The sequence below is a fragment of the Lissotriton helveticus genome, chromosome 5_1, assembly GCF_964261635.1.
Source record: "Lissotriton helveticus chromosome 5_1, aLisHel1.1, whole genome shotgun sequence".
Taxonomy (NCBI): Eukaryota; Metazoa; Chordata; class Amphibia; order Caudata; family Salamandridae; genus Lissotriton; species Lissotriton helveticus.
In genome coordinates, this window is record NC_136065.1 from 727147041 (window position 1) to 727174161 (window position 27121).

At 46.5% G+C, this 27121-nt stretch overlaps 1 protein-coding gene across 6 annotated transcripts in view; it reads left to right on the top strand.

Moving 5' to 3' along the window:
* CCAR1 (cell division cycle and apoptosis regulator 1) overlaps nt 1-27121 on the top strand; it is a 1607854-nt gene that overhangs the window by 772529 nt on the left and 808204 nt on the right. For 5 of the 6 annotated variants that reach the window (XM_078643192.1, XM_078643189.1, XM_078643190.1 and 2 more), the window contains 3 exons: nt 5604-5770; nt 6393-6603; nt 7344-7427. The exons of the other annotated variant lie outside the window; for it this stretch is intronic. In XM_078643192.1, coding sequence (XP_078499318.1) covers nt 5604-5770; nt 6393-6603; nt 7344-7427 — 462 coding nt within the window. The remainder of the gene's footprint in view (nt 1-5603; nt 5771-6392; nt 6604-7343; nt 7428-27121) is intronic. 6 annotated transcript variants of the gene reach the window in all.

A 27121-nucleotide genomic window follows, 5' to 3' on the forward strand; every position in this document is an offset into this window, starting at 1 on the left:
CTGCCTGTCTATATCTGTAAATGCAAATGCATAGTATTGTAATCTTAAGTATCTAAAAAATATCAAATTAAGTGCAATTTCCTATCGGTAAACTATTAAAATCGTAGAGAACACAATATGATCAAAGATTAAAAGATTCAAACAGGTGGGGCCCATGCAGTTAATATATCCTAATTTTCAAATTCATATAAGTTGATACAATAAAGTGCATGAAATGTCAACTGTACAAATGTGTGCTATGCAGGGAATAAAAGGGGCTATGGAAGTAAACATATGTATTCAAATAACGTGCAAAATCAGCTACCATTAGACTGCAGTACCACACAGAGATCGGATAAAAAAACTGTAAAACCAGGCACCTAGTAAAACTAGTTAAAAAATACGTTAAAAGTGAAGCTAAAATCCAATAAATAGTCAACTAATACACATACAGAATACATAGATCATTAAAATACATCAAAATACATAAAAAAAGTTCTTAGAAAAATTAATTTCATCAGTAGCAGCAAACAAGTTTTAGAAATATATATATATATATACACATGTATCTTTCTCTCTCAAGGTTATAGATAAATCTTCTCCTGTATTAAAGCCATTTGGCATCTTGGTATCTAACCGTATAATATACTGACTCTCAAGTTGGCGCCCTTTTTTCTCTCTGTTCCCTCCCCGTATTGATTTGGTCACTGCATCGATCACAAAAAAGCAGAGGTCATTGAGATTGTTTTGATGCACAAATTTGAAGTGACGGGCGACCGGATATGAACAATCCGAATTAACTATCGCCTGTAAGTGCTGTAAAATACGGTTAAACACAGGGAGTTTTGTACTGCCCACATACTGAAGTTGTTATAAAACAGGGGTAGACCCAATATAGTCAAAGGACCTGGGTATTCATTAGTATAGACAACAATTGGTCCTCGACATCATTTTACTGGTAAAGATACTCATAACATTTGATCAATCTAATTAACTCCACAATCCGACTTAATCTATAGTCTTTCTGACATAAATGATGATAGCCCACAACTTCAAAAAACATTTACAGTATGTGCCAATAAATCAATAAACTCGAAAAGAGAGGAGGTTCAGCTGACGTAAGTAATTTAATATATCATGTATTAACAAATGAAAATCAATATTTCTATGTACACATATTTACACAAATCCTAAGACGAAATACATTTTTACTCTAAAACAGGAAAAAAGAGAACGTGCACAGAGATAGATAAAGCGTGTGCTCAAGTGAATGATCAAGAAGATCAGGAAAACAGTGTAGATCATTTATATACAGGGAAACATTGAGCCTGTCCTAGGTATAGCTTGTAAAAAATACTTCTTTTTTACTCGCTAAGTGCTATCTACAATTCCTTGGTCCTTGAATTGCCCCGTTGGCAATAGGGTTACCAGGGAAAAGGGGGTGGAAGGTGGACTGGGGACAGGGGTCAATAGGTACAGGCTCCCAGAGGGGAATGTCGTCGACGTTTCGACCCAAAAGAGAGTGGGCGGTTTAAGTCCTCAACAGCGGGTCTTCATCAGGACGGGGTGACAAGGGATATCTCTCAAAGTGCACGTCAATTAAAACCATTTGTGTGGCACCCTCCCGTGGTGCCTTGATACGTCCAAGTGCGACGACTGGTCCGCACTTGTAATATGCAAGTGTCCAAAAATTTATTTATTTATTTATTTATTTTTTTTTTTTACCAATGCGTTTGTCACTGGTGTACTTATTTCAGAGTTGTATGCTGTTAGCTCAGCACGTCTGGTGCCTCACGCTCGTGTGTACAATCAGCGCCGAGGTAACTAGTTATTTATTTGGAATGCCAAAACGCGGTGCAAGACGGAAGGCTGCACATCGCGAAACGGAGCTAAATAACTAGTTACCTCGGCGCTGATTGTACACACGAGCGTGAGGCACCAGACGTGCTGAGCTAACAGCATACAACTCTGAAATAAGTACACCAGTGACAAACGCATTGGTAAAAAAATTTTGGACACTTGCATATTACAAGTGCGGACCAGTCGTCGCACTTGGACGTATCAAGGCACCACGGGAGGGTGCCACACAAATGGTTTTAATTGACGTGCACTTTGAGAGATATCCCTTGTCACCCCGTCCTGATGAAGACCCGCTGTTGAGGACTTAAACCGCCCACTCTCTTTTGGGTCGAAACGTCGACGACATTCCCCTCTGGGAGCCTGTACCTATTGACCCCTGTCCCCAGTCCACCTTCCACCCCCTTTTCCCTGGTAACCCTATTGCCAACGGGGCAATTCAAGGACCAAGGAATTGTAGATAGCACTTAGCGAGTAAAAAAGAAGTATTTTTTACAAGCTATACCTAGGACAGGCTCAATGTTTCCCTGTATATAAATGATCTACACTGTTTTCCTGATCTTCTTGATCATTCACTTGAGCACACGCTTTATCTATCTCTGTGCACGTTCTCTTTTTTCCTGTTTTAGAGTAAAAATGTATTTCGTCTTAGGATTTGTGTAAATATGTGTACATAGAAATATTGATTTTCATTTGTTAATACATGATATATTAAATTACTTACGTCAGCTGAACCTCCTCTCTTTTCGAGTTTATTGATTTATTGGCACATACTGTAAATGTTTTTTGAAGTTGTGGGCTATCATCATTTATGTCAGAAAGACTATAGATTAAGTCGGATTGTGGAGTTAATTAGATTGATCAAATGTTATGAGTATCTTTACCAGTAAAATGATGTCGAGGACCACATACTGAAGTTGACACATACATTGGAGCATATAGACTGCATGATCAGTCTTACATGAATACAAGCCCCGGATTCTATACAGTGTAGAAGAGAAAGCATCAGCAAGCTCATACTTCTTTATCCCAAACTTACAGGCCCTACACGAGCTACATTTGAAAAACCTTTTCTGTTGGTCAACCAATTATTAGTCTCATTCACTTCCGGACTGGTTCTAACCAGAGCGTCCCTCATAGAGGGCGCTCTTCTGAAAGTAATAGCCGGATAAGTATCCAACTCCGAGGCTAGGGTAATGTCTGTTTTAAGAATGGGCCAATGTTTGTTGACTATCTTTCTAACTTGCTTCTCTTGACTACTATATGTTGTGATAAGTCTAACCACCGACTTTTTGGTATCACACTGTGGTAAAGTTTCCAGTTGTGTATTAGTATATATATATATATATATATATATATATATATATATATATATATATATATATATATATATATTTTCATTCATTCATTCATTCATTCACAAAGCCACAAAGAAGTACCCCAGATTCAGGACCGCACTCCACAGCCGGTAAGTTTCCAAAACCATTTTCCTTCGTATATATGCAACTTCACATCCCCATTTTTTGTCCCCCAGGCCTGACGCGTTTCGAAGCTTTGGCTTCTCATCAGAGGCCAGTAACAGCAGGCAGTGCTATGCGGCTGTGGAGTGCGGTCCTGAATCTTGGGAACTTTTTTGTGAATACAAATCGCGGTGCTTCCAGGCCGCGAGGACGACGCACCATCTGAAAGCAAGGAGCAGGACCCCCAGGAGTGAACCTTCACTCCTTGATGGACGCAGCTGGGAAATAATGAAGGTATGCAAGGTTTCATCCTGAAGCCTAATGGAGGGCTTTGAAAAGTGTCCTTTAAATCTCGTAACAGCAGACAAACCCACTGGAGGGTCTAATTAGGCAGCAAAAGACTCCAATTCCCGCAATGCACTAGTGATCCAATTAACAGCACGAAGGCACACCGGAAGCCGTGCCACTGTGAAAAGCATTTAGGTGGAAAATGGAGAGCCGCATAGCACTGCCTGCTGTTACTGGCCTCTGATGAGAAGCCAAAGCTTCGAAACGCGTCAGGCCTGGGGGACTAAACATGGGGATGTGAAGTTGCATACCTACGAAGGTAAATGGTTTTGGAAACTTACCGGCTGTGGAGGAGTGTGTGCTAATCCTGTACACATACTTGTTCATGCTTTAAAATGGAAAAGGTTTATTCATTACTTTTTAAGAAAATAGATCCACTTAAAGCATCAGTGCACAATAATATTTGCTACTTACTACGCCTTCAAAAATCAGGGCTGGTATACACTTCTATTTGATAACATTTAGATGCAGTAGCCGCATACATGCAAAACTGGGAGCATTTGTCCCTATTGAAAATACCTATTGCAAGGCCTTTATGGAAGGCCTTAAGAGAATAATACCAACAAGTACCACCCGCCCCTTCTTAGAAGCCTAATACAGTCTTAACAACAGATATGTGACCTCTGTTTGAACTGTTACACTTTTGCAATTTCTATGGTTGGCATTGCCAAATGAGGTGTATAGATACAGGCTGCACTGAGCTAAGCGTAGTGCCTGTGATGGCTAAGGCACATTCCACTCAAAAGGGGCCGCCGTGGTCTTCTTAGGAAACATTCTGATAGCAGATACTTGTAAACCCGCTATGTGGTCCATACCTCACATTTTCCAAAGCATTAGTGTGTGAATGTTCACGCCCATTGGTAACCTTTAGTTGGATAGCCTATGACAGGAACCTTTTTCCAAACATCTACAACATTAGCTCACTCACGACCACTTATAGAAGACACTGCTTTACATGCTATACAGAGCAGGTATATCTACAACAGCTCATGCTGTAAGCACCTGTTTATAGCTTGTAGCAGTGTAGATTCACATGCTTCCTCCAGCCTACTCAGAAGGGAACTTTGATACAAGATGTTAATCGTTACTTAATTAGTCACAGTGCACAGTACATTTAATTTATTGTCTTGATTCATTACACTCCACCTAAATCACTCACACCCAGGGAAATCAATCTGATTTGGAGTCTTTGTTCTGGTACTTTGTGGGCTAAGGAAGGAGTCGCAAGATATCTCGACACGAAGACGTATTTGAAGAAAAACAACTTACAAATGCTTCACCACACAATAGACAGCAGTAGTATTCAGAGCATGTGGAGAAGTGTGGCTCAATGGTTAGAGCAGGCAGACCTCGATGCAGAGCTCTGGCCAGGGACCAGGGTTCGATTCCTGCATCGGCGGGTCTCGGGCTCATTAATTCGCCTGACCGGATATTCTCGCCTCAGTGCCTGTTCTGATCATGGGTCCCACGCTGCAACTCTGGGCAATAGCTTACTTAGTCTCCACAACGGCCCCCACAACGCGAGGGATGCCTGGTCTGCACCATGGGGGTGCCCAGGAGTGGACACTTCACAGGGAAAGCCAGGAAGGGTTCCCTTGCGGTATTCGTAGAAGCGCCGGGAAACCCACTGCGGGTAGCTGTGCGCTATACAAGTACAAAAAACAAAAACATGTGGCTCTGCAATCTACAAACACATGGTTACAGGTTATATAAAACTTTCCATGCATTGTACGCTTTTCCTTCTGAGGCGTGTTAGTTCCTCTGGAATGTAATACTATCTACCTTTCAAAGCTCCGCCCCTCCAATGAGGCATGGGTCTCTTTTCCCTTTATATCTAATGGTAACACTCATAGGTAAGATTGACACTGAAAGATTTAAGATTGTTCTATCTGTTAACACATGTGTTTTTACATCTCAGACATCCATTTGAATGAACTCGATGTTTCTGTTTCTTTTCAGTTTTTAGTGGGAATGAAAGGGAGAGACGAGGCAATGGCAATTGGGGGACACTGGTCTCCCTCATTAGATGGCCCTGATCCAGAGAAGAATCAGTCGGTGTTAATTAAGACTGCTATCCGTTGTTGTAAGGCTCTGACAGGAATTGACTTAAATGTGTGCACACAGTGGTAAGTAAAGTAATCTGAGAAAATCTAAACAGCATTCATATTTTTTTAGTTTGTCAGCAGCATTTGTTTTTGCAGGGAAACATTCGAAGCTGATGAGAGATACTCTGGAATATATTTAATGGGTGCCAACTACATTGAAAATGTTATTGCTAATATAATTTAGGCTTCACTATTTACTGCACAACCTCTTTACCGTAGTTAAAATTTTTCTTCATTTTAAGCTTCCCTGAAAGTCGTCAGAAATACCTTGTGAATTGTATTTTTCAATCAGTTGGAACTATTGATCATCTTGCTATATTTTCTCTAGATTTTTATTGACCTTGTTTGCATTCATTATAAAATCATTTTGATCATTGTACCACGTGTTATTACTAGAGAAATTGAACTAAAATCTTTCAAACATTACTTAAAAAGGTTTACTGTTAATACATTTTGATTTGCCATCACCATTATGCATTTTGGAAATCTGCATCTAGAGAAACTATGGCATTAATACATTTCTTTTTCGTAGACCGAGTTCAAGTTCTTGTAGCAAAATCTGTTTTTCTTGATATTCTAGTGAACTAGGATTTTAAAACGTTTTAGAATTTTCGTTTCCAACATGCTTCTTCCCTTGCAACAGGTACCGTTTTGCAGAGATTCGCTACCTTCGCCCCGAGGAGACCCACAAGGGGCGTACAGTTCCAGCTCATGTGGAGACAGTGGTTTTATTTTTCCCGGATGTTTGGCATTGCCTTCCCACCCGCTCTGAGTGGGAAATCCTTTCCCGAGGATACAAGCAGCAGCTGATCGAGAAGCTTCAGGGTGATCGCAAAGAAGCTGAAGGAGAACAGGCACTGAATGCTAATCCCTTTTTTCTATTTCTGCTTTTTACAGGCACAGGATCACAGACACAAAGAGTACACCATACACCTTTATTGCAAACACACATGAGGAATATAACTGCTATACACTGACTGGTAAAACGCTTTTAGCAGCATAGTAAGGATTATCTATTGCATATACTAACTTTAAAAATTCACAAAGTACATTGTGCTAAATCTTGCTTAGCGCCACATGCTGTCCATGTTGGATTCAAAATCTCGCATAATTTGATTGAAGTTCAGTATAAATATTTGAACTTTTCTACACGTATAGTTAGTTATTTCACTTAGAACATGTAATTATTGTATTTGAAATACGATACAAGGGGGTGGCCTCATTGTACCACGTGACGAGTCTGCGTTTTGGTACTATTTAGAACAAAATAATAAAAAGGAAGTTGGGTGATTTAGTTAAGAGCAAGATTGGACTTTGCGTTGTCGATGGAGATATCCAGTGCCATTAAATCCCCACATTTTATTTATTTTGTATGTTTGTGCTGCAAGTTTCATTGCTTTTCGCTTATCAGATCTTGCTTTGAATGACTGATGACTGGCATTTCGATCAGTGTACTGAATGTCTGAATGTATATAAACAATACCTTTAGGTGAAGAAAATCTGGCAGACGGTTGTGCCTTGCTACTTGCACGGAACAGCAACAAAATAAAAATAAAAACCTACTTTAATAGAACCTTTTTTAACTTTACGTTAGGAAGAAGAAGAGAAATATGATGCTGAATCTGAAGAGCTTTCTACCCCTACTCACTGGTCTCAACTTGATCCCAAGATAATGAAGGTAGTTTTTATTAATAAATCTTGTTTTGATAGTGTTCTAAATCAAGTATGATTTTTTTATTAATCCAGTGGCTGTCCCGTGCGGGGGGGGGGGGGGTGATTAAAACGTGATTTCATGTGACTTACATGTGTCTTGAGGAATACATATATAAAAGGAGGGATAACTGTCAGGATCCCTGGGCACCCTACATAATGCATATTGATTTACTTGCAAAATTGGCCGTTCACGAGTACCAGTGGTAGGCTACATGTAAATCAAACAGATCTCTTCACTAGGAAGAAGGTATGTCTCTGCTCACCTTCCTGATAGAACTGGCAAATCAACACATTCATTTACTGAACAACATTCTATGTCTACATCAAGTAAAAGTAGCACATTGACGACATTGGAAAGCAAGACGCAATAGTGACTCTTTTCATTGGCAGTTTGAGGGAACATTCCTTGCTGTATTGGCAATGATGTTGTAGGAAGGACTTGATATATTCTAGAGCTTTTCCTGAAAAATCATCTTTTACACCTGGTGTTTTTAATTTAAATTGTGATTAATTGCGCCATTAAATTTCAGGGTCGTTTTTAATTAAAGTGGTCATCCCTGTTTACCGTTGTTGCTTGTTATTAGGGCTAATTTAAATGTGGATATTGGCCAATATGTGTTGAATAGTTTGAGCAGGAAAAGTAATTTTTCTGATTGTTTTTTAAGATATTTCCTGTATGATCAAGGTGACTGTTGGACTTGGCCCTTTTGCAGGGTCATCCCTGAACTTTTTGCCTTCCTCCTGTATTTTTTCTGACTTGTTCGCCGTTTTATGACTCTGGGCACTTTATCACTGCTGATCAGTGCTTGAGTGCATATGCTCTCCCCATTATACATTGATGTATGGATTAGTGACTCCATGTTTGGCTTGTTTGGTTTGCTTGTCAGACCCTAGTACAGTGCACGGCGTATGCCCAGGGCTTGTAAATCAAATGCTGCTGGTGGGCTTGCAGCATTGATTATGCCACCCACAGGAACAGCTTGTAAAGTGTGTCTCAGGTCTGCCATTGCAGAGCCTGTGTGCAGTCTGGTACTGGGCACGTGCACCGACTTGCTGGTACTGGGCACGTGCACCGACTTGCCAGTCCTTGAATCTTCCCTTTTATACATATTAGTCACCCCTAAGGTAGGCCCATGGGCAGGGTGCATCATAGGTAAAAGGTAGGACATGCCCTGATGTGTCTGGTATGTCCTAATAGTGAATTACAGCCATTTTTGTTTTTCACTATTGCAAGGCTACCTGTTCCCCATAGGCCAGACTGGGCAGTTTGATTGTAACATCTTATAATCCTTATTGACTCAGGGAACTAGGTAGGAATTCGAGTTTAGTATGCCTGAACTCAGAATGATAAAAACATATTTTAGTGAAGTTGGTTTTAACATTCTGTGTTTGAAAATACCACTTTTAGAAAGTAGGTATATTCTTGCCTAACTATCCAAGCCTGCCTCTGCTAGGTTGTGTAATCCTTGTCTGGAGTTTGAGTGACAGAGGCTGAGGGATTCCAGGAGACAGGGTGAGTCAGCACAGGGCTGAATAGAGAGATCTGCATGCAGATGGGAGGGAGGAGTTGCACCTGGGACCTGAATAGGGTTGTGCCTTCCCTCCACAATGCTGGCTCCACCTCCTGTGGTGCGTCTGATGTCCCTGGCCTACACTGTGAAAGGAAAGAAGGAGCCTTGTCAACTAAGTTATCCAGGACTGACCAGAACTGGTTTGGGCTATGCAAAGGCCTCTCTGCCTTCAGAGAACAAAGGGAAAATGAGTATAAATATTGGGACCCAGACCCAAGAACTTTAGATCACTTCTGGGAATTAGGACGAACCTTTGCTGAGGAAAAGAACCAGGAAACTGAAGGAGGAGACTACCCCTGTGCTGTGTGTTTGGGGGTTGGCCTGCAATGGTTGCTTCATTGCCAAAGAAAGGAGAAAAGGACTGAGTGTGCTTTTTATCAACTTGAAGATGAATCTCCAAGGGCTTGAACTAGAGCTTGCCTCCTGCCTGAAGTACAAGTGACACAAGACTTCACCAACCAGCTCCCCCCTGAATCCCCTTGCTGAGAATTGAAATGCCTGCTGTTGTGCTGGGCCTTCTGAGAGACTGCGTGTCGCTGGCAGCTGGAAACGCGACACAACGACAAGAAGTGTGTCGCTGCAGCAGCTATCGTCGCATAACTTAAGAAGCGAACCGCCTCTGCTACTGCGGTCATCATCGCATCGCCGAAGCGCGGCGCATCACCGGAGAAGCGGGACGCCGCCACAGAGGTCGCTGCCGCATCACTGGAGAAGCATGTCGCAGCTCCAAAGATCGAGTCGTCGCACGGCCGTCGGGCGTGCACGCATCGCACCAACGTTGTTGCATCGTAACCAAGACGCCATTTTGTCGCATCGCACCGGAGAAGAGTATCGCATCGAGGTGCCATCTTGTCGCTTCGTACCGGAGAGCAGTAAGAAACTGACGCATCACCTCCCCACACAGTAAGGAAGCGAGCATCAACTCCCCTGCGGAGCATTAAGGAACCGACGCATCCACTCCCCTGCGTGTAAGGAACCGACGTATCACCTTCCCTGCGACCCTTTTGTTTTCTTTGTGTTACACATTCAAGGAATATTGAGAGTAAAGTGTCACATTTACAATTTGAGAGAACTGAGCTATTTTATAACATTTAAAGTCTATTTTTGAGTACAGTATTGTGGATTTTTGTCGTTTGGTCTTGTGTTAAGTCTATATAAAAATAATTATTTTTATAATACAGCCTGTGTGGTGTCCATTTGTAGTGTTGTCACTGTATATATTCACAAATGCTTTACACACTGCCTCTGAGATAAGCCTGCCAAGCTACCAAGGGGGTGAGCAGGGGTTATTTTAGGAGTGTAGCCCCTTACCCTGACAAGACGCAAGGGTCCCTAGTTGGACAAAGGTACCTACCCCTGCCAACTATGGACCCCCAAATCTAACATTGGTGGTCCGCGGTGAGGATTTGGACGTGCATTTGTGATTCATATACAGTGATTGGTGTACACTACTAGTAAGTGCAGACCATGGCGCAATCACATACTTTTTGAGAGTTTTTCCTTGGAACTTCTTTATTATTTTTGATTCTTGCGAACTGTCAGTCTTTTCTACCATGAGCAAGTTCGCATCCATAGTATCTGTAGACATTGTATTGGAAGAAGAAAGAATTGATACTTACACTGTGCCTAATCTCAAAGCTTTGTGCAAAAAATGTAAAACCTCTGTGAAAGGCCTCACCAGGAAAGAGAAATACCAAAAGGTGCTGAGGGCCTGGTTGGAATCTAGGAATGCCAGTGAGCATCCTGAGGAGCCGGTGGTGGAGGCAAAGAATTTAGATGGGCAGCTTGAGGGACCAGTGGGCCCAGCCGGGGAGAAAGTACCTTCCAGGGCGGGCAGCAGTGTTTCTTACAAGGGTCTGTACCCAGGAGAGCAGGAGGACAGAGAGAGGGAAAGAGTGCACGAGTTGGAGCTAGCCAAGCTCAAAATGGGTGGTCAGAAAGACATAGAGAGCAAGAAAATAGAGCTTGGGATGGAATTAGAAATGAAGACGTTAGCCTTAGAGGAAAAGAGAATGCATTTTGAGCATGAGAGAATGATGAGGGAGTTGGAGTGAAAAGCCAGGAGCTTAGGGATTCCTCCCTCTGGTGGCAGCAACATTGTATTATTGAGTGCTGAGGAAGTAGTGCACACACCCAGAGATGTGGTGCCTGACTTGGAGGGGTTTGATATATGCCAGGAGGTTCAAGGATGTGAGTTAGCTCCGGTGGTGCACAGTGTCCCTGAGATAGATTGGGGAACTGGCCCAGGGATTTATGGTCCTAGTGGTGGGAGGAACACTCCACTGGGTCTAGATTAGAGGAGCAGGGAGAGGGGTTCCCCCAAGGTTGAAGTCCTGGTGTGTGTGTGTGTGTGTGTGTGTGGTGTGTGTGTGTGAAGACCACCCAGAAGAGTGTGGGTTGATTGAAGTCAGATACTGTCTTGCCAATCTCAGGAGAGTGGTATGGAGTACATGTGCAATATAATCCAAAATGTGCAACCATACAAATCTGGATGCATCCCTGGCTAGGGCACACCTTGGGTTTCGTAAATAAACAGACTCCTAGTCTGGTTTTCTGTTCAAACCATTATTTCCAAATTTATTGTGTGTTTTTTCTTCAATAATTCTTTAAACTGTTTTTAAGAACATTTCTTGTTAGAATCCTTATTCATTCCATGGTTAATCATGTTTACAAACAAATCACATGTGTGTCATAAATGCTCCAATGCATTTCGGGCAGCTTGGCCCTTCATCCGGGAGCTCTACAACAAAAGGATATAGCATAAACATATTGGAAATGTACCCGCTGTTCAATAATCACTATAGCCACATATATTTACATACAGCATGCTGTGAAGTTGAGTGATATCCCGCGTGTTCAGTAGTGCATAGAAACGGCGAGTGAGTGCAAAAAAATTAAAACACGAGTGTTTGATGCTAAAACATCTCGTGAACTTACGTATTTGTCACGAGCTTCGTGGTCTAACTGAAAAAATGTACAGCAACCAGATTAGATATACAATGCTGTAGGAATATAAATCCAGAGAAATAACAAAGGGATACGCGGCACTTTGCCGACTTACTAGTGCTGCTGTACGTTGTCCTGCGAAGTTAATCGAAGCGCTTACAACGGTCGAGTCCAACAGAGGGACGTCTCGTTACTGGAGCGGTTAGCGTGTCAATAAAGAACACGCATCATTATAATCAAAGGCGGACTAACGCGAGAGTCACGCTCGCAGAGAGCATGAAAACCTAACTGTCAAAGTGAAAAGGTGGCGGCCATATTGAACTAAATTAAATACCTTAGAAAACGAATAAAAAAACGTAAACGTGGAAAAACAGAGTCCGAAAAAGTGACGGGGGAGAGAGGGGGAAAGAGTCCCCAGTGGAAGAACTAGTGGGTCAGGGGCCAGCCAGAAGGGCTGAGTCATTGGTGAATGACCATGGTGACACCACTTCTGTCCTGAGGGATCTTCACGCGCTATCAGATGGACAGGGGCCGGGATGTTATTTATGTATGTATGTATTTTTATGCATATATGTCATAGCTACAAACCATGCTATTGCAGTATTATTGTATCTTACTGCTAACGCTGTACGTATTATGCTTCGCATTCTGTCTTACGATTGTAGCAGCTCATATCTCTTGCACGAGAAATAAGACTGTTCAATAAACCCCTTTATCTGAAAGAAACAGGTTAGTGTTAGATTCCTTACCTTCGAATATCCCCAGGCGTCAGACTGATGATGTCGTCGGAGTACTTAGGTGCCGCCGTCGCGTGCTGACGTTAGTTCTTCTTTTTTCTGCGTCGGTGCCTTTACTGCCTCGGGGCCGACCACGATGACAAGTTGTGCCCCGACTGCCGAGCCTTGAGGTCGAAGGCTAGGCGGGAGCGGTCCCGTAAGTTTCTCGAGATCTGGCAGTCAGCCCCGCGCCGCTCGTGGTCCCGGACCAGGAGGAGGTCGAGGGACCGGTTGCGGGTCCACAGTCATCACAGCTCGGCGAGTCGACACCACTCGTCGGGCTCCCAGTCCTCGGGTAAATCAAGGCACAAGAAGTCGAAGAAGCGACATCACTCATCTAACTCCCCCAACGCTCTCTAAAAGGAAGTATTGCTTTGGGCCACGAGGAATTATTGTTTGGACTTGACTTGCCTGCCATCTGTCATCGCAGCCGCAGCCACAGCTTGCCGGACCCGCTACGCGGGTCCCGCTTCTCTTCCTGAAGGGGTGTCTTCCGTGCACCGGACCTGGGGCAGTGATTGGGAGGCCTGAAAAAGCTGCAGTGCTGCGAGCGGAGACGCAGGGACTCGAAATCCCAGGAGTCCCTGCAGGGTGAAACCATCTGCACCTGGCCCGCTCTCCCTGCTGCCACGCCCCCAGCCCGAGCTGTATTTAGCGCCCTGTATTCCAGAACGACGTGGGACACTAAAAGGAGTATTGCTTTGGGCCAGGAGGAATTATTGTTTGGACTTGACTTGCCTGCCATCTGTCATCGCAGCCGCAGCCACAGCTTGCCGGACCCGCTACGCGGATCCCGCTTCGCTTCCTGAAGGGGTGTCTTCCGTGCACCGGACCTGGGGCAGTGATTGGGAGGCCTGAAAAAGCTGTAGGGCTGCGAGCGGAGACGCAGGGACTCGAAATCCCAGGAGTCCCTGCAGGGTGAAACCATCTGCACCTGGCCCGCTCTCCCTGCTGCCACGCCCCCAGCCCACCCTCGCCTCCTTATAACTGACGCTGCAGCCCGCTGCGCGGGAGCGTGCGGGAGTGCCCGGGGCTAAGCCCGGGCAAAGGGCGGGCCCTCTGAGGCCCTCGGAGGACGAAGAGGTCGGGTCGGGCGCACCCCCATCACAACATCATTTCTTCATTACGTAGGATCTTTGACCTTGTTTATGGTTATTATTCTATTGTTTTGGTACTATATCAGAAGGCTACTAGCCCCGCACTACACTGTCCTGCGATTACTGGGTCCTTGTAATATTAGCTCCATCTAGGATATTTACATATATACCAGCATGTCTACCAGAGGTAGTAGAAGCAAGACAGCTGCGGGAGGGGAATCTGTGATTGGACCTATTGATAACTTCATAACAAGGACTAATGAGGCAATTGACCTCAGCATTTCACTCCTTGAGCGTAGGGTCTCGCAAGATCTGGAACTTGCTAAGTGTAGGGTCTCGCAGGATTTAATAAACGCTAAACGTTCTTCTCTTGGGAGCATTATATTAGCAAGAATCCCAGACAACCCCAAAAAATTACAAACAGGTTGTACCCGTGATATTCGAGCTGACCTTCACACCATACCTAATGAGATTAATCTATCGGCAACTGTTCCCCTAATTGACTGTGACACTGATTTAAGCAGCGAACTAGAAAGGACACCAGAACTAAGTATAGACTTTACACCAGAAATAGTAGAGGAAAACAATGAGACGCATTCTAGAGTCAGGCAAGAGGGCGCTATTCGAAAACAAACAAAACAAACGATTAAATCCATTCCTCCCGCTGCTAGAAAACGTAATGTAAGAAAAGGACAACACACGAAAGGCATAACCAAACATTTTATTGCTAATGGAATAAATCCATCTACAGAGACACTAAGTGAAGCTACTCAGAGGAACCCCCACGTGCATGTGGATAAGCCTGACGCAATCACAGTAAACAACCAACTAGTTGAAAGATTTGGTGATCTTTTGGGCATCTTTATGTCGCCAATCAAATCTAGGCTTGCCCGTATCGAAAAACAGTTAGAAGAACTAACAGCCTATAACAAAAAAGCTCCCAGTGCCACGCCAATAACTAACGCAGGTTCAAAGACAAGTATTAGTAAACCTATACCCTCCAAACCAAAAGTTATCCCGTTCTAGACACTGTGACAAAATCACAACCCATTGTTTCTACAAGTAAAGAAATTGGCACAAATAACTCTGTCTTAGCAAGCAGCTCTACTCCTAGTACCAACATGAAAATTCAGATTACAAACACGCAGGCAGGGAAGACGCACACAACATCCCATAGTGTGAGAAAGACACCTAACCATACCAGTGACACAATGCCAACTTTCCAAAGGCCCCGGACGTCATACGATACACCTTATAACTCAGGGCAGATTCCTCCACGCATTAATCTGCCACCTGAGTGTGGGGCCTATGTGCTGGTTTTGGTTAATGTCCCGATACTTAGGCATGACCAAGAGGAAACTTCTTCCTCACTGAAAAATAAGACCTTACACTGGTTGATAGCCAATTGTAATTTCCCGATGGAGTGTTCAGGAGAAATTAATCCCACCCAGAGAGTAGGATGGATAGGTCCTTTGAAGAAAAAGTTCGAGGGGGACTGTATAACTGTCAACTTCAAGAACCCGCAATGGGCCGAAAAAACTCTGGCAAGGCCCCCTCCCCCTCCGTCTGGGAATTTAACACCACCCTTCTCCCCTTGGGCTATTTTTACAGACATCTGATTACTACCCATCCCAACATGGTACACAATCCGATTACTCCTTTCTTTGATCAACACCAGACAACTGAAAGCAACTCTCCTTTCTTTTATCAGTACCCCAAATTCACCTATCTGAATGGTCCTGTACAACGGCATCAATGCCAAATTCATTCACACTTCATAACCCACCCCTACCTGTCCACAATGCCACATAAAGAGCATAGAGATGCTCGATGGCGTCAAGTTGCTGCTGCACCAGGCAACTCTTATAGTATTCCAACCCAAAACAGATTTAGTGCACTGTCCAGTTTGGACTTTAATGATTGACATAATCACGATCAGCCCAAGGGGCAATTATGCACACATCGATCACGGAGGGACCTCTAACATGCAATACCCCAGACAGAGTGGAGAAAGATATAACATTTATTTCTGGTAAACACTCTTCTACCACCTCCTCGCGATGTTGGTCGGGTGATTTGGCTAATTTATTACCAGTCACTTCCAGTTCCAGGCCAGCGGACAACTTGACGAACACACCAACCCCTTCTAGTCTTAACCTACCTACTTTTCAAGTACATTTAACGTTTTGGAACATAGCCGGTCTGTTCGCTAAACAGACAAACCCTAATTTGCTGAATCAGGTTAACTTGAGTAACATCATCTGTCTCCAGGAAACCTGGGCTATTGACCCAATACACATAATGGGGTACAAGACCTTTTTCTCTGCAGCTAAAAAATCATCTTCTGGAAGAAGTAGTGGTGGCCTAGTCACCTACATCGCAAACACTTTACATAATGAGGATATCCTTCCTCTAAAACTGAAAGAGAACTATCAGTTAATAGTCCTAAAGAGAACTAAACAGAAGATATATGTTATAGTAAACTTTTATACCAACCTGAGTGTAGACGACTTGATCAACCTTCTTTCAGAGATTTCCCTAGCCCTCCAAGATCTGCAAGCACAGTACATTAAGAAACCATGTACAATAGTGTGGGGTGGCGATTTCAATTTCCACTTATGTAGAAATAACAACATTGATAAGTGTGGAATTAAAGAGGTTGATGGCAACAGTATAACACACTTTTTACACTCGATTGAGGGCGAAAAAATGAATGAGATCATGACGGAATTGGAACTGGGTTTCGCCAATGAGTTAAGGACCTCCCCAGTAGCCTTTACGCCAACATTCAACGGCAGGGGATTAATGAGCCTGATAGATTACGTCTTGATTTCATCATCCAAAGGCCCAAACATCGAACTATTTGAAGTAATTAAAAACCCATTGAGCGATCACTTCCCAAATACCATCGCCTTACGCGATTCAAAATCCCAAAAAAAACCCGACATAATGAAAATTTTAGACCAGCAAGAACTCGAGTTAGGATCTTTGAACGGTTATACCTTAAAATGGGGAAACATTGATAAAGGAGCTGCAACTGCAAAAATAGTTAGCCAAAGTCAGACAGACATTATAAACAGTCTAGACCCTAGGACAAAATCTAGTGATGTTCTGACCAGCTTTAATATCATCTCTCAAAACATAAAGAAAGTACTTATTGGATCATATAAACAAAAAAATCAGGCGAAAAAAGGCTGGTTTAGTCCAGCCTGTACCAAAGCATACTCGAAATTAAAGGAAGCACTAAGTAGGGGTAAAAGAGACAGAGGGGAGGTTATTAGATTAAGGAAAGAATATGCCTTAGCCTTAAAAATCAGAAAAGAAGAGCTAAAAACTGACCTATGGGAGCGTCTTAGTAAAAGTTCGGAACTAAAAGACAGTGCAACTTTCTGGCAAATAGTCAGATCTCCCTTCTTAACAGATAAAGAGGACTTACCATCCATCGATGTTGCGATTAGCGACCACGAATGGGTGAATTATTTCTCTAAAGTTTTCAGTGAAGGGAAAACACAGGGTACGGACTACGCAGATCCCCTGAACCAGGTCACCTACCCAATAACACTGCACTTTTTACATGACGAGGTACAAAAAGCACTAAAATCCTCGAAAACAGGTAAAGCCCCAGGCCCAGACGGGGTCCCTGTGGACATTTTTAAACATGAAGTAGATCTTTGGTCCCCGTTACTGAAAAACGTCCTAAATGCCACCATAGAAGAGGGCCTAATAAAATCTTGGAAAACATCGATACTGGTCCCTATATTCAAAAAAGGGGACCGAAATTGCCCTTCCTGTTATAGACCTATTTCACTCCTGGATTCGCTCGGGAAGATGGCAGGTCGGATTCTTCTCGAGCGACTCCAGGAGTGGACAACTACTCAGAATATCATCTCGGCAATACAGTATGGATTCCGAGAGGGGCTAGGTACAGTAGACCAAGCACTAAACCTGTCTTTATTGGCAGGAAAATACGTGGAGGCTAAGCGGACTGCGCTCCATATGGTGTATGTAGATTTATCCGCAGCATTCGATTGTGTAATACCCTCGAGGCTGTGGAAAATCATTTTAACAATGGTAGTTGACCCTCCGGTTGTAGACTTCCTTCGGGAATTATACACTGGAACAACAGGAAGAGTTAGATTTGGGACCAAAGGACAACTCACAGAAAGTTTTAGGGTGGAAAAGGGGGTCAGACAGGGATGTGTGCTGGCCCCCTTTCTATTCACCCTGTATACAAACGGGCTTGAGGCCGCTATACTAGAAGGAAGTAAAGATCTCCCCTCAATTGGTCGTCGGCAGATACCTGCCCTGTTATATGCCGACGACGCGGTCATTCTAGCTAGAACTCCTGTTGAGTTGCAGCGAGCACTAGATAGATACTGTGCCTTCATGTTGAGTCTAAACCTTACCCTGAATGTAAAAAAAACGTTTACCATGCATGCAGGGAAAAAAAATGTAAAGACTAGAAGACTATTTGTAAATGGCGAAGTACTGGACAGAACCGCAACATACCCATACCTGGGAATTGTCATCGATGAAAAATTTAAGTGGAAGGCAGCGATTAATGCAAGGAAACTGGCTTTCCTAAGAGCAACTACAGCATTAAAATCGTTTGCACAAAGACTGGGTCAGAGACCACCATTAGAAATGTTAAAAATATATAACGCAAAATGTGTTAGTACCGCCACGTACGGGGCTGGGATATGGGGTCTTGCGAATGTGGACGAACTGCAAAAAATAGAAAACTCTTTTGTAAGATATCTACTTGGAGTACCAAAGAGTTCCTCCACATATGCCTGTCATTTAGAGTTGGGCATAGATTATCTATCAGACACCATAAAAACCCAGCCAGTAATGCTGTGGCGCTGAATTTGGGTAACTAAGCAATGCCATCTAACAAGATCAATTGTACAAGACATCCAGACACTTGATCATTGTGGAAGGATAAAATGGTTAGCATATGCCAAAGCCTTATTAACAGACTTTGGGTATGAAGATTTTTTTACAGAGCCATTATCCATAAATGAGATCTCAAAGGCGGATCTAAAAAAAAAGCATGCTTGGCACACTTGCGCCAGGTACGCCTGCTAAAAGAGATAGAGAAACCCTCTGTTCAACAGGGCTTATTAGTTCAGACTGTGTTCTCCATAGAACCTTATTTGATGCACAGACTAACTCAATTTGAAAAATTGTTGCTGACACGTTTTAGACTTAATATGTTTCATTTAGTGGTCTTTTTCCCCACTCAAAATGAATGGTCATCAAAATCAATCCCTTGCCCTTGTGACTCTGTTTCGAAACAGTCGACCATACATACAACACTCTTTTGTAAATTTTATATAGCACCACGGAGGCGCTGGCTACTGCCCATACTGAAAAACTGGGGCCTGCGCCAATGCCGTCCAGCATATTTGGTGCTTCAGTACATCGAAGACGAAATAATAGCAAAAGCAATGGCGCGCTTTCTCAAATTCTGTATTCGCCATCGTTTAAATCTTTAACAAAGATGAGTCTTTATATTTGCATAATAGAGGTTTGATGAAGTTATCGTAAAATTGCATGTTATGGTCATAACTCTATGAACTGTGACCCTTGTACAAACTGTTTTTCACTGCATAGTAATAACTACATTTAATTTTTTTTTTTTTAACTGTTTTATAAATTGAGAGAATTGTATAAAATGTATTTTATGAACTTTTATGGTATTTCTATAATTATGAAAAACCGAATAGTTGGTTTTGATTTTGATTTTGAAAAGGTGGCGGCCATATTGAACGAAATGAAATACCTTAGAAAACGAATAAAAAAATGTAAACGTGGAAAAACAGAGTCCGAAAAAGTGACGGGGGAGAGAGGGGGAAAGAGTCCCCAGTGGAAGAACTAGTGGGTCAGGGGCCAGCCAGAAGGGCTGAGTCATTGGTGAATGACCATGGTGACACCACTTCTGTCCTGAGGGATCTTCACGCGCTATCAGATGGACAGGGGCCGGGATGTTATTTATGTATGTATGTATTTTTATGCATATATGTCATAGCTACAAACCATGCTATTGCAGTATTATTGTATCTTACTGCTAACGCTGTACGTATTATGCTTCGCATTCTGTATTACGATTGTAGCAGCTCATATCTCTTGCACGAGAAATAAGACTGTTCAATAAACCCCTTTATCTGAAAGAAACAGGTTAGTGTTAGATTCCTTACCTTCGAATATCCCCAGGCGTCAGACCGATGATGTCGTCGGAGTACTTAGGTGCCGCCCTCGCGCGCTGATGTTAGTTCTTCTCTTTTCTGCGTCGGTGCCTTTACTGCCTCGGGGCCGACCACGATGACAAGTTGTGCCCCGACTGCCGAGCCTTGAGGTCGAAGGCTAGGCGGGAGCGGCCCGGTAAGTTCCTCGAGATCTGACAGTCAGCCCCGCGCAGCTCGAGGTCCCGGACCAGGAGGAGGTCGAGGGACCGGTTGCGGGACCACAGTCATCACAGCTCGGCGAGTCGACACCACTCGTCGGGCTCCCAGTCCTCGGGTAAATCAAGGCACAAGAAGTCGAAGAAGCGACATCACTCTTCTAACTCCCCCAACGCTCTCGCGACGTGGCCGGGGATTCGGGCGACCCTGCCCACGCGGCTCCGCCGGAGCCGCAAGTGCCGCGTCCAGCTCCATACCCGCCGGTCTATGAGCTGCACGCGACGCCGGAGGAGATCAGCGCCTTCCTCACGGCCATGAGGTCGCGCTTCCCTCCGTCGGGTCCCGCCGAGGCGCCTTCGGGTCCCGCGGATCCGTCTGGGAGCCCAAGCGAGCCGGCGGCTCCAGCGCCGTCGGGTGCTTCGGCCCGCAGGGTTCCTCAGGATCCAGGCCTGGATCCGTGACGACGCCGGTCGACCTCACGACCCCTCCGCTGGCGCCGTCACCAATGGTGTCGCCCCCGACGCCGTCCCTGATCCCCACCCCGGTGTGGATCCAGAGTCGGACTGGCACCGCCCGGCGCCGTCTTCGACGCCGAATGGTGAGCCCTTCACCGATGACCCGACTCCATCATTTATCCCTGACTTTCAGGAGATGGATGACGAGGGGGATTGGGAGGGGTCTGAGGACCCTCTGGCACTGCAGTGCCAGTTGAGACAGGACTGGGCAGATCAACTGGGGGAGGCCAGTGGTCTGGACACTTCGCCAGACACTGGATGTCTCCCCTCCTACCGTGGCTACGGAGGAGGGGGCTGCTTACAGTGTGGTGTTGACTACGGCAGCCAAGGCTTTCGTTCTTGAGCTCCCGGTCGCGGCTGTGAGGACTAACCTCCTCACTGAGGTGCTCAAACCGCAGGCAAGCTCCTCAGAGCCTCTCCTCCCGTTCAACGAAGCCCTCACTGACGTTCTATTGGGCACCTGGTCCAAGCCATCTACAGGCCTCCCTGTAGATAAGAACGTGGCCCAATGCCACCGACCCCAGTTTCCTGTCCGTTCACCCCACCCCTGAGAGCCTGGTGATCCAGGCCTCAACCTCCCAGACAGCATTCCCAACCGCCCCTCCGGATCAGGAATCCAAACGGTACGATCAGTTCGGCAAGACACTGTTCTCCTCACTGAATTTGGGGTTGCGGTCTGTCAACACCACCTGCCTTTTGGGCCGTTACTCACACTCTCTGTGGGATACGGTTGCGGAAGTGCTGCCGCCGTGCCCGGCGGAGGTCCAGGCAAAGCTTACCCAAGCCCTTGCAGAGGGAAGAGACGCAGCACGCTATTCCATTCGGTGTGGACTGGATACCACGGACTCGCTAGGCAGGGCGATTGCAACGACGGTGGCGGTGCGCCGCCACGCCTGGCTGAGGTCCGACAACTTTTCGGGCGATATCCAAGCCTCCCTTATGGACATGCCCTTTGATGGCCGTCACCTCTTTGGCGACAAGGCGGACAGTGCGCTGTAGCGTTTCAAAGACTCCAGGGCTACGGCCAAGTCCTTGGGCCTCGGCCAAAGCCAGAAAACTTCCGCCTTTCGTCCCTTTCATAGCCAAGGAACGGGCGCCCCCTCACGTCCAGCTAGCCACAGGCCGCAGAACCAACCTCAACGCGGGCGTGGTAACCGCCATGGTGCTGCCGGGGGACACCGGCAAGATCAGTCCATACCCGCCCTCGCAGCATCTGCCTCAAAATCCTCCTAGTCCAAATTTTTAGGCCCATTCGACGCCAGTGGGGGGGCAGGGTTCGCCATCACCTCCTTCACTGGCGCTCCATTACCTCGGACAGGTGGGTGCTGCAAATCGTCCGAAGGGGCTACTCCCTCCCCTTCGATGTGACCCCTCCAGCCAGGCCACCGCAGTACCACCGCATGTCGGGGAATCACTTGAGACTTCTCCAGGAGGAAGTTACGGCCCTCTTGGCCAAGGGGGCCGCCGAGCGCATTCCTGGGCCAGAAGTAGGACGTGGTTGCTATTCCCACTACTTTCTGGTCCCCAAGAAGGGCAAAGGAGGCCTACGCCCCATCTTGGACCTATGAAGCGTCAACAGCTTCCTCCTGAAGGAGACGTTCAAGATGCCAACTTTGGCTCAGGTCCTAGCTGCCCTGGACCCAGAAGACTGGATGGTAGCGTTGGACTTGCAGAACGCATATTTCCACAACCCCGTCATTGCGGCCCACCGGCGTTACCTGCGGTTCACGGTAGGCCACGAGCACTTTCAGTTTACATTGCTCCCCTTCGGCCTTACCAGCGCCCCACGGGTGTTAACGAAAGTGATGGCGGTGGTCGCAGCTCATCTGAGCAGATTAGGGGTTTGTCTTCCCCTATCTCGACGACTGGTTGTTGAAGGTGGGCTCGCCCCAGACAGTCTTCTCTCACCTCCAGACTACGGCCGACCTCCTACACTCCCTGGGGTTCTCTATCAACGTGCTGAAGTCACACCTGTGCCCCTCTCTAAAACTCGTTTTCATCGGAGCGGTTCTGGACTCAGTGCAGTTTCGGATTTATCCCCCGGAACAGCGGGTTCGGGATATTCAGGCTTTGATTCCGATCTTTTGGCCTTTATCCCGAGTCTCGGTCAGATTGACGCTGCGGCTCCTGGGGCTGATGGCCTCCTGCATCCTTCTGGTGCATCACGCTAGGTGGTGGATGCGGGCTCTGTAGTGGGACCTGAAGTTTCAGTGGGCACAGCATCAGGGCAATCTGTCTGACCACGTCAGAATCTCGGAGGGCACTGCCAGGCAGTTGCAGTGGTGGCTCACAAACCGCGATTGGGTCAGCGGCAGATCTCTCTCCCTACCCCAACCGAAGCACTTAGTGGTGACGGCTGCGTCCCTCCTGGGATGGGGGCCACATGGGGGAGAGGGAGATCAGAGGCCTCTGGTCTCCGGCGGAGTCCCTGCTCCACATCAACCTTCTGGAGCTGCGGGCGATCCGGCTTGCACTGAAGGCATTACTTCCCTCTGTCCAGGGAAGTGTAGTGGAGGTGTTTACGGACAACACATCCGCCATGTGGTACTGCAACAAACAAGGCGGGTGGTTCGTGGACCCTTTGTCAGGAGGCTCTGCACCTCTGGACATGGCTGGAACGCCAGGGCATCACCCTGGTGGTTCAACACCCGGCAGGTTCCCTGAAGGCCAGGGCGGACAAACTCAGCCGCTGGTGCATGATGAATCACGAATGTCATCTGGGCTCGGATGTGGCGGAAGGCCTCTTTCAACAGTGGAGAGAGCCTTGGTTAGATCTAGTCGCCACCGAAGAGAACGCGCAATGCTATCAGTTCTGCGCATTGGAATTTCCAAGGCGGCACTCGCTCGGAGACGCTTTTCGCCGCGAGTGGAGCTGCGGTCTGTTGTACGCCTTTCCGCCTATACCACTTCTGCCCAGAGTGCTGAAGAAGATCAGGCACGACCGGGCCCAAGTGATCCTTGTGGCTCCGGACTGGGCACAAAGGTTTTGGTATCCCGAGCTACTCAGCATGTCAGTCGATTCCCCGATTCGTCTGCCTCTTCAGGAGGACCTTCTGTCGCAGCAGCAGGGGACGGTCCTCCACCCGAACCTGTCCAGCCTCCACCTCCATGCGTGGAGATTGAACGGCGGCAGTTGAGGCCATTTGACTTGCCTCCTGAAGTCTGTGATGTGATTCTGGCAGCCAGGCGTCCCTCCACAAAATCGGTATACGCCTGCCGGCGGAACAAATTTGTGGCATGGTGCACAGCAAAGGCTGTGGATCCTCTCTCTGCCCCCCTTTCAGAGGTCCTCTTCTTTCTTACTTCTCTTGCCCAGCAGGGCTCTGCTCTGGACACTAATAAGGGCTACCTAACTGCCATTTCTGCCTTCTTGAGGCTTCCTGATCAGCCTTCTCTTTTCAAGTCCCCTGTTGTAAATAGATTCTTGAAGGGCATCACGCACGTTTCCTCCTGTTCCTTTTGTGATGCCTCAGTGGGACTTGAACCTTGTTCTAACCTATCTGATGTGCGCTCCTTTCGAGCCACTTCACAATTACCCTCTTTGTCTTCTAATTCTTTTTTGAATTTTTTTTTATTGAGCAATCGAGTAAGGAGTACAAGGATGGGCCTACAACCACACAGGCCGGCCGCTAAAATCAAGGCATCACGTAAAAAGACACGATCACTTCCGTGGTCAGGCACAGAGCAAATACCAAACATTACTCATATACAGAACAGGATATAACAATTTTCTGTTTTATATACATAAAAAAAACAACGAACTAGAAAAGGCGAATGCATACTAATCAAAGTCAGCCCAGAAGGCGGAGGGGATCCACTAATCAGGTACACTAAATCACAATCAATGGAACACGGCAAGGTGCGGGGGGGGGGACAGCGGGGAGGATAGGCAAATCATAGAACAGCATAAGAACTTTCGGGAACATCAGCCTAGGGGGAAAGGGTAACATCGGGAGTGTCAATCAAGGGGGGAGTACAAATATTCCCACGATATTCGTTCCACTGATTCCAAATCTTCGTCCACGCCCTGGGTCTGCCCCTAGCTACATAGACGGTCCTCTCACGGAACATGGACCAGTCCATGTTGTCCTCCCACACCGAAACGTCGGGAGGCTTAGATGCACCCCAGCGTTGCGCAATATCACGCTTTGCAACCATATATCCCAAGGTCACCCATCTAGTCTGGGCCACAGAATAGTCGGTGGGTTCCCACACATTCAACAGGCATCGTCGGGCCTCAGGCCGTAGGGCAATTCCAGTCACCACAGTCATCACCGCAAGCACCTCAGTCCAGTAGGCCGCCACCCGCGGGCACTCCCAAATAATATGCAGAAATGACGCACTCATTCCACATCCACGTTTGCATAGACCATCCGGGGAAAAACCCATCGCAACCAGACGCGGACCAGTAACATACACCCGGTGGAGGATCTTAAGCTGAACCAAACGGAGGCGGGCGGGGATTGCGACCTCTTTCGGGGAAGAGAGTGCCGACTGCCAATCCTCGTCATCTAATTCCAGCCCGTCGCCGACCCAAACCTCCCTAAGTCGGATAAGCAAGTCGGCGCGATTATTGATCAGCTTCTTGTAAATCAAGGAGATAGTGCTATCGGGAAGGTGGCCATCCAGAATGCGATCTTCGAGGGGGGAGGAGTCGGGGAGGGTCACACCAGGAGTCAAAACAGAGGCCAGGGCATGTCGGACCTGCAGATATCGGAAAAATTCCCTATCACTCAAGTCATATTCGGTCCGAAGCGCCTCAAAGGACTTCACTCTACCATTTACACAGACATCACCCACTCTACATATTCCAATCATATCCCAACGTTCAAAGCCCTTAGTAGACCAGAGACCTCCCAAACGCTCAGAAGCATATAGTGGAGTCGCCAGTGTCAGTCGATTTTCCCAGCCCAAACTCACATTCGCGGCGCGCCACACGCTGACTGCAATCCTGGACGGGCCCACAAGATGTCGCCCAGCCGACCTGGAATAAAGCGCTCTATTGAAATCCCCTCCCGGCAGCTGGAGTCTATCCATTTCAAAGGCCGGATCCCGACCAGGGGAATACATCGCGTGATTAATGGCGGACAATTGGGTCGCCCAATAATATCTTTTGATATCGGGGAGCGCCATGCCCCCGTCATACCAAGGGATGGTGAGTTTCGCCAGGGCAATACGCGTGCGCCCGTCCCAAATAAGCTGCCTCTGGAGACACTCAATCTCTCGGAAATAGGTAGCGGGCACGTCATCATAGTAATTCTGAAGTGCGTATAGAAATCGCGGCAAAGACATCATTTTGAAAAGGGCAGCCCTGCCCAAAGGAGATAGGGGCAGCTTACGCCAGCGAGCCACATCCAGCCGCAGTCTAAGAAGCGGGGGGGAGAAGATTACGCTCAAACCTAAGTGAGGGGTCAAGCGTGATAAAGATCCCCAAATATTTGAAGCCAGACTGAGCGACCTGGATAGGAAACCTATCTGGCAACGGGGGCAACACACCCGAAAGAACATACACACAGGATTTCGCCCAATTAATGACCAAGCCAGAGTTAGCGCCGAACGAAGTGAGAACGTCAAATAAGACATTTAAAGATTTGCGCGGGGAAGTAAGGTAAAGAAGAATGTCATCCGCATAAAGCGAGACGCGGTCCTCAAAATCCGGTGACCAACGGATACCCTTGAGTGAAGGTTCCCATCGAAGCCACGCAGCCAACGGCTCCAAAGCAAGAGCAAAAAGTAGTGGAGACAAGGGGCACCCCTGTCTGGTCCCCCTACCGAGGGAAAAGGGAACAGAAACTCGACCGTTAACCACTACCTGCGCCAAAGGTTCGGCGTATAACAACCTCACCCAGCCAATAAACCCAGGGCCGAAACCAAATTTCTCAAGAGCCGCCCAAAGATAGGGCCACTCTATCGTATCAAAGGCCATCGAGGCATCCAGCGAAGCCAAAATGGCCAGTTCCGTCAGAAGCCCCGCCCTCGCAATGGCGCCGTGGAGACGACGCAGGTTCAGAGCCGTGTTACGATGCGGGATAAATCCGGATTGGTCCGGATGTATCAAGCTGCCAATAACCGTTAATAGACGGGTAGCCAGAAGCTTAGCCAGGACCTTGGGCTCAACGTTTAACAGGGAGATGGGTCTATAAGACGAACAAAGGTCCCGGGGTTTACCTTCTTTAGGAATAACAACGATCGTGGCTAAACGCTGATCATATGGGAGAATACCCCGCTCCCGGGATTCCAAAAACATAGTACGAAGATAGGGCGCCACCTTATCAGGACGTAGTTTATACAATTCAACGGGCAATCCATTCGGGCCCAAAGCCTTGCCCGAACGGAGTGAGCGAATGGCA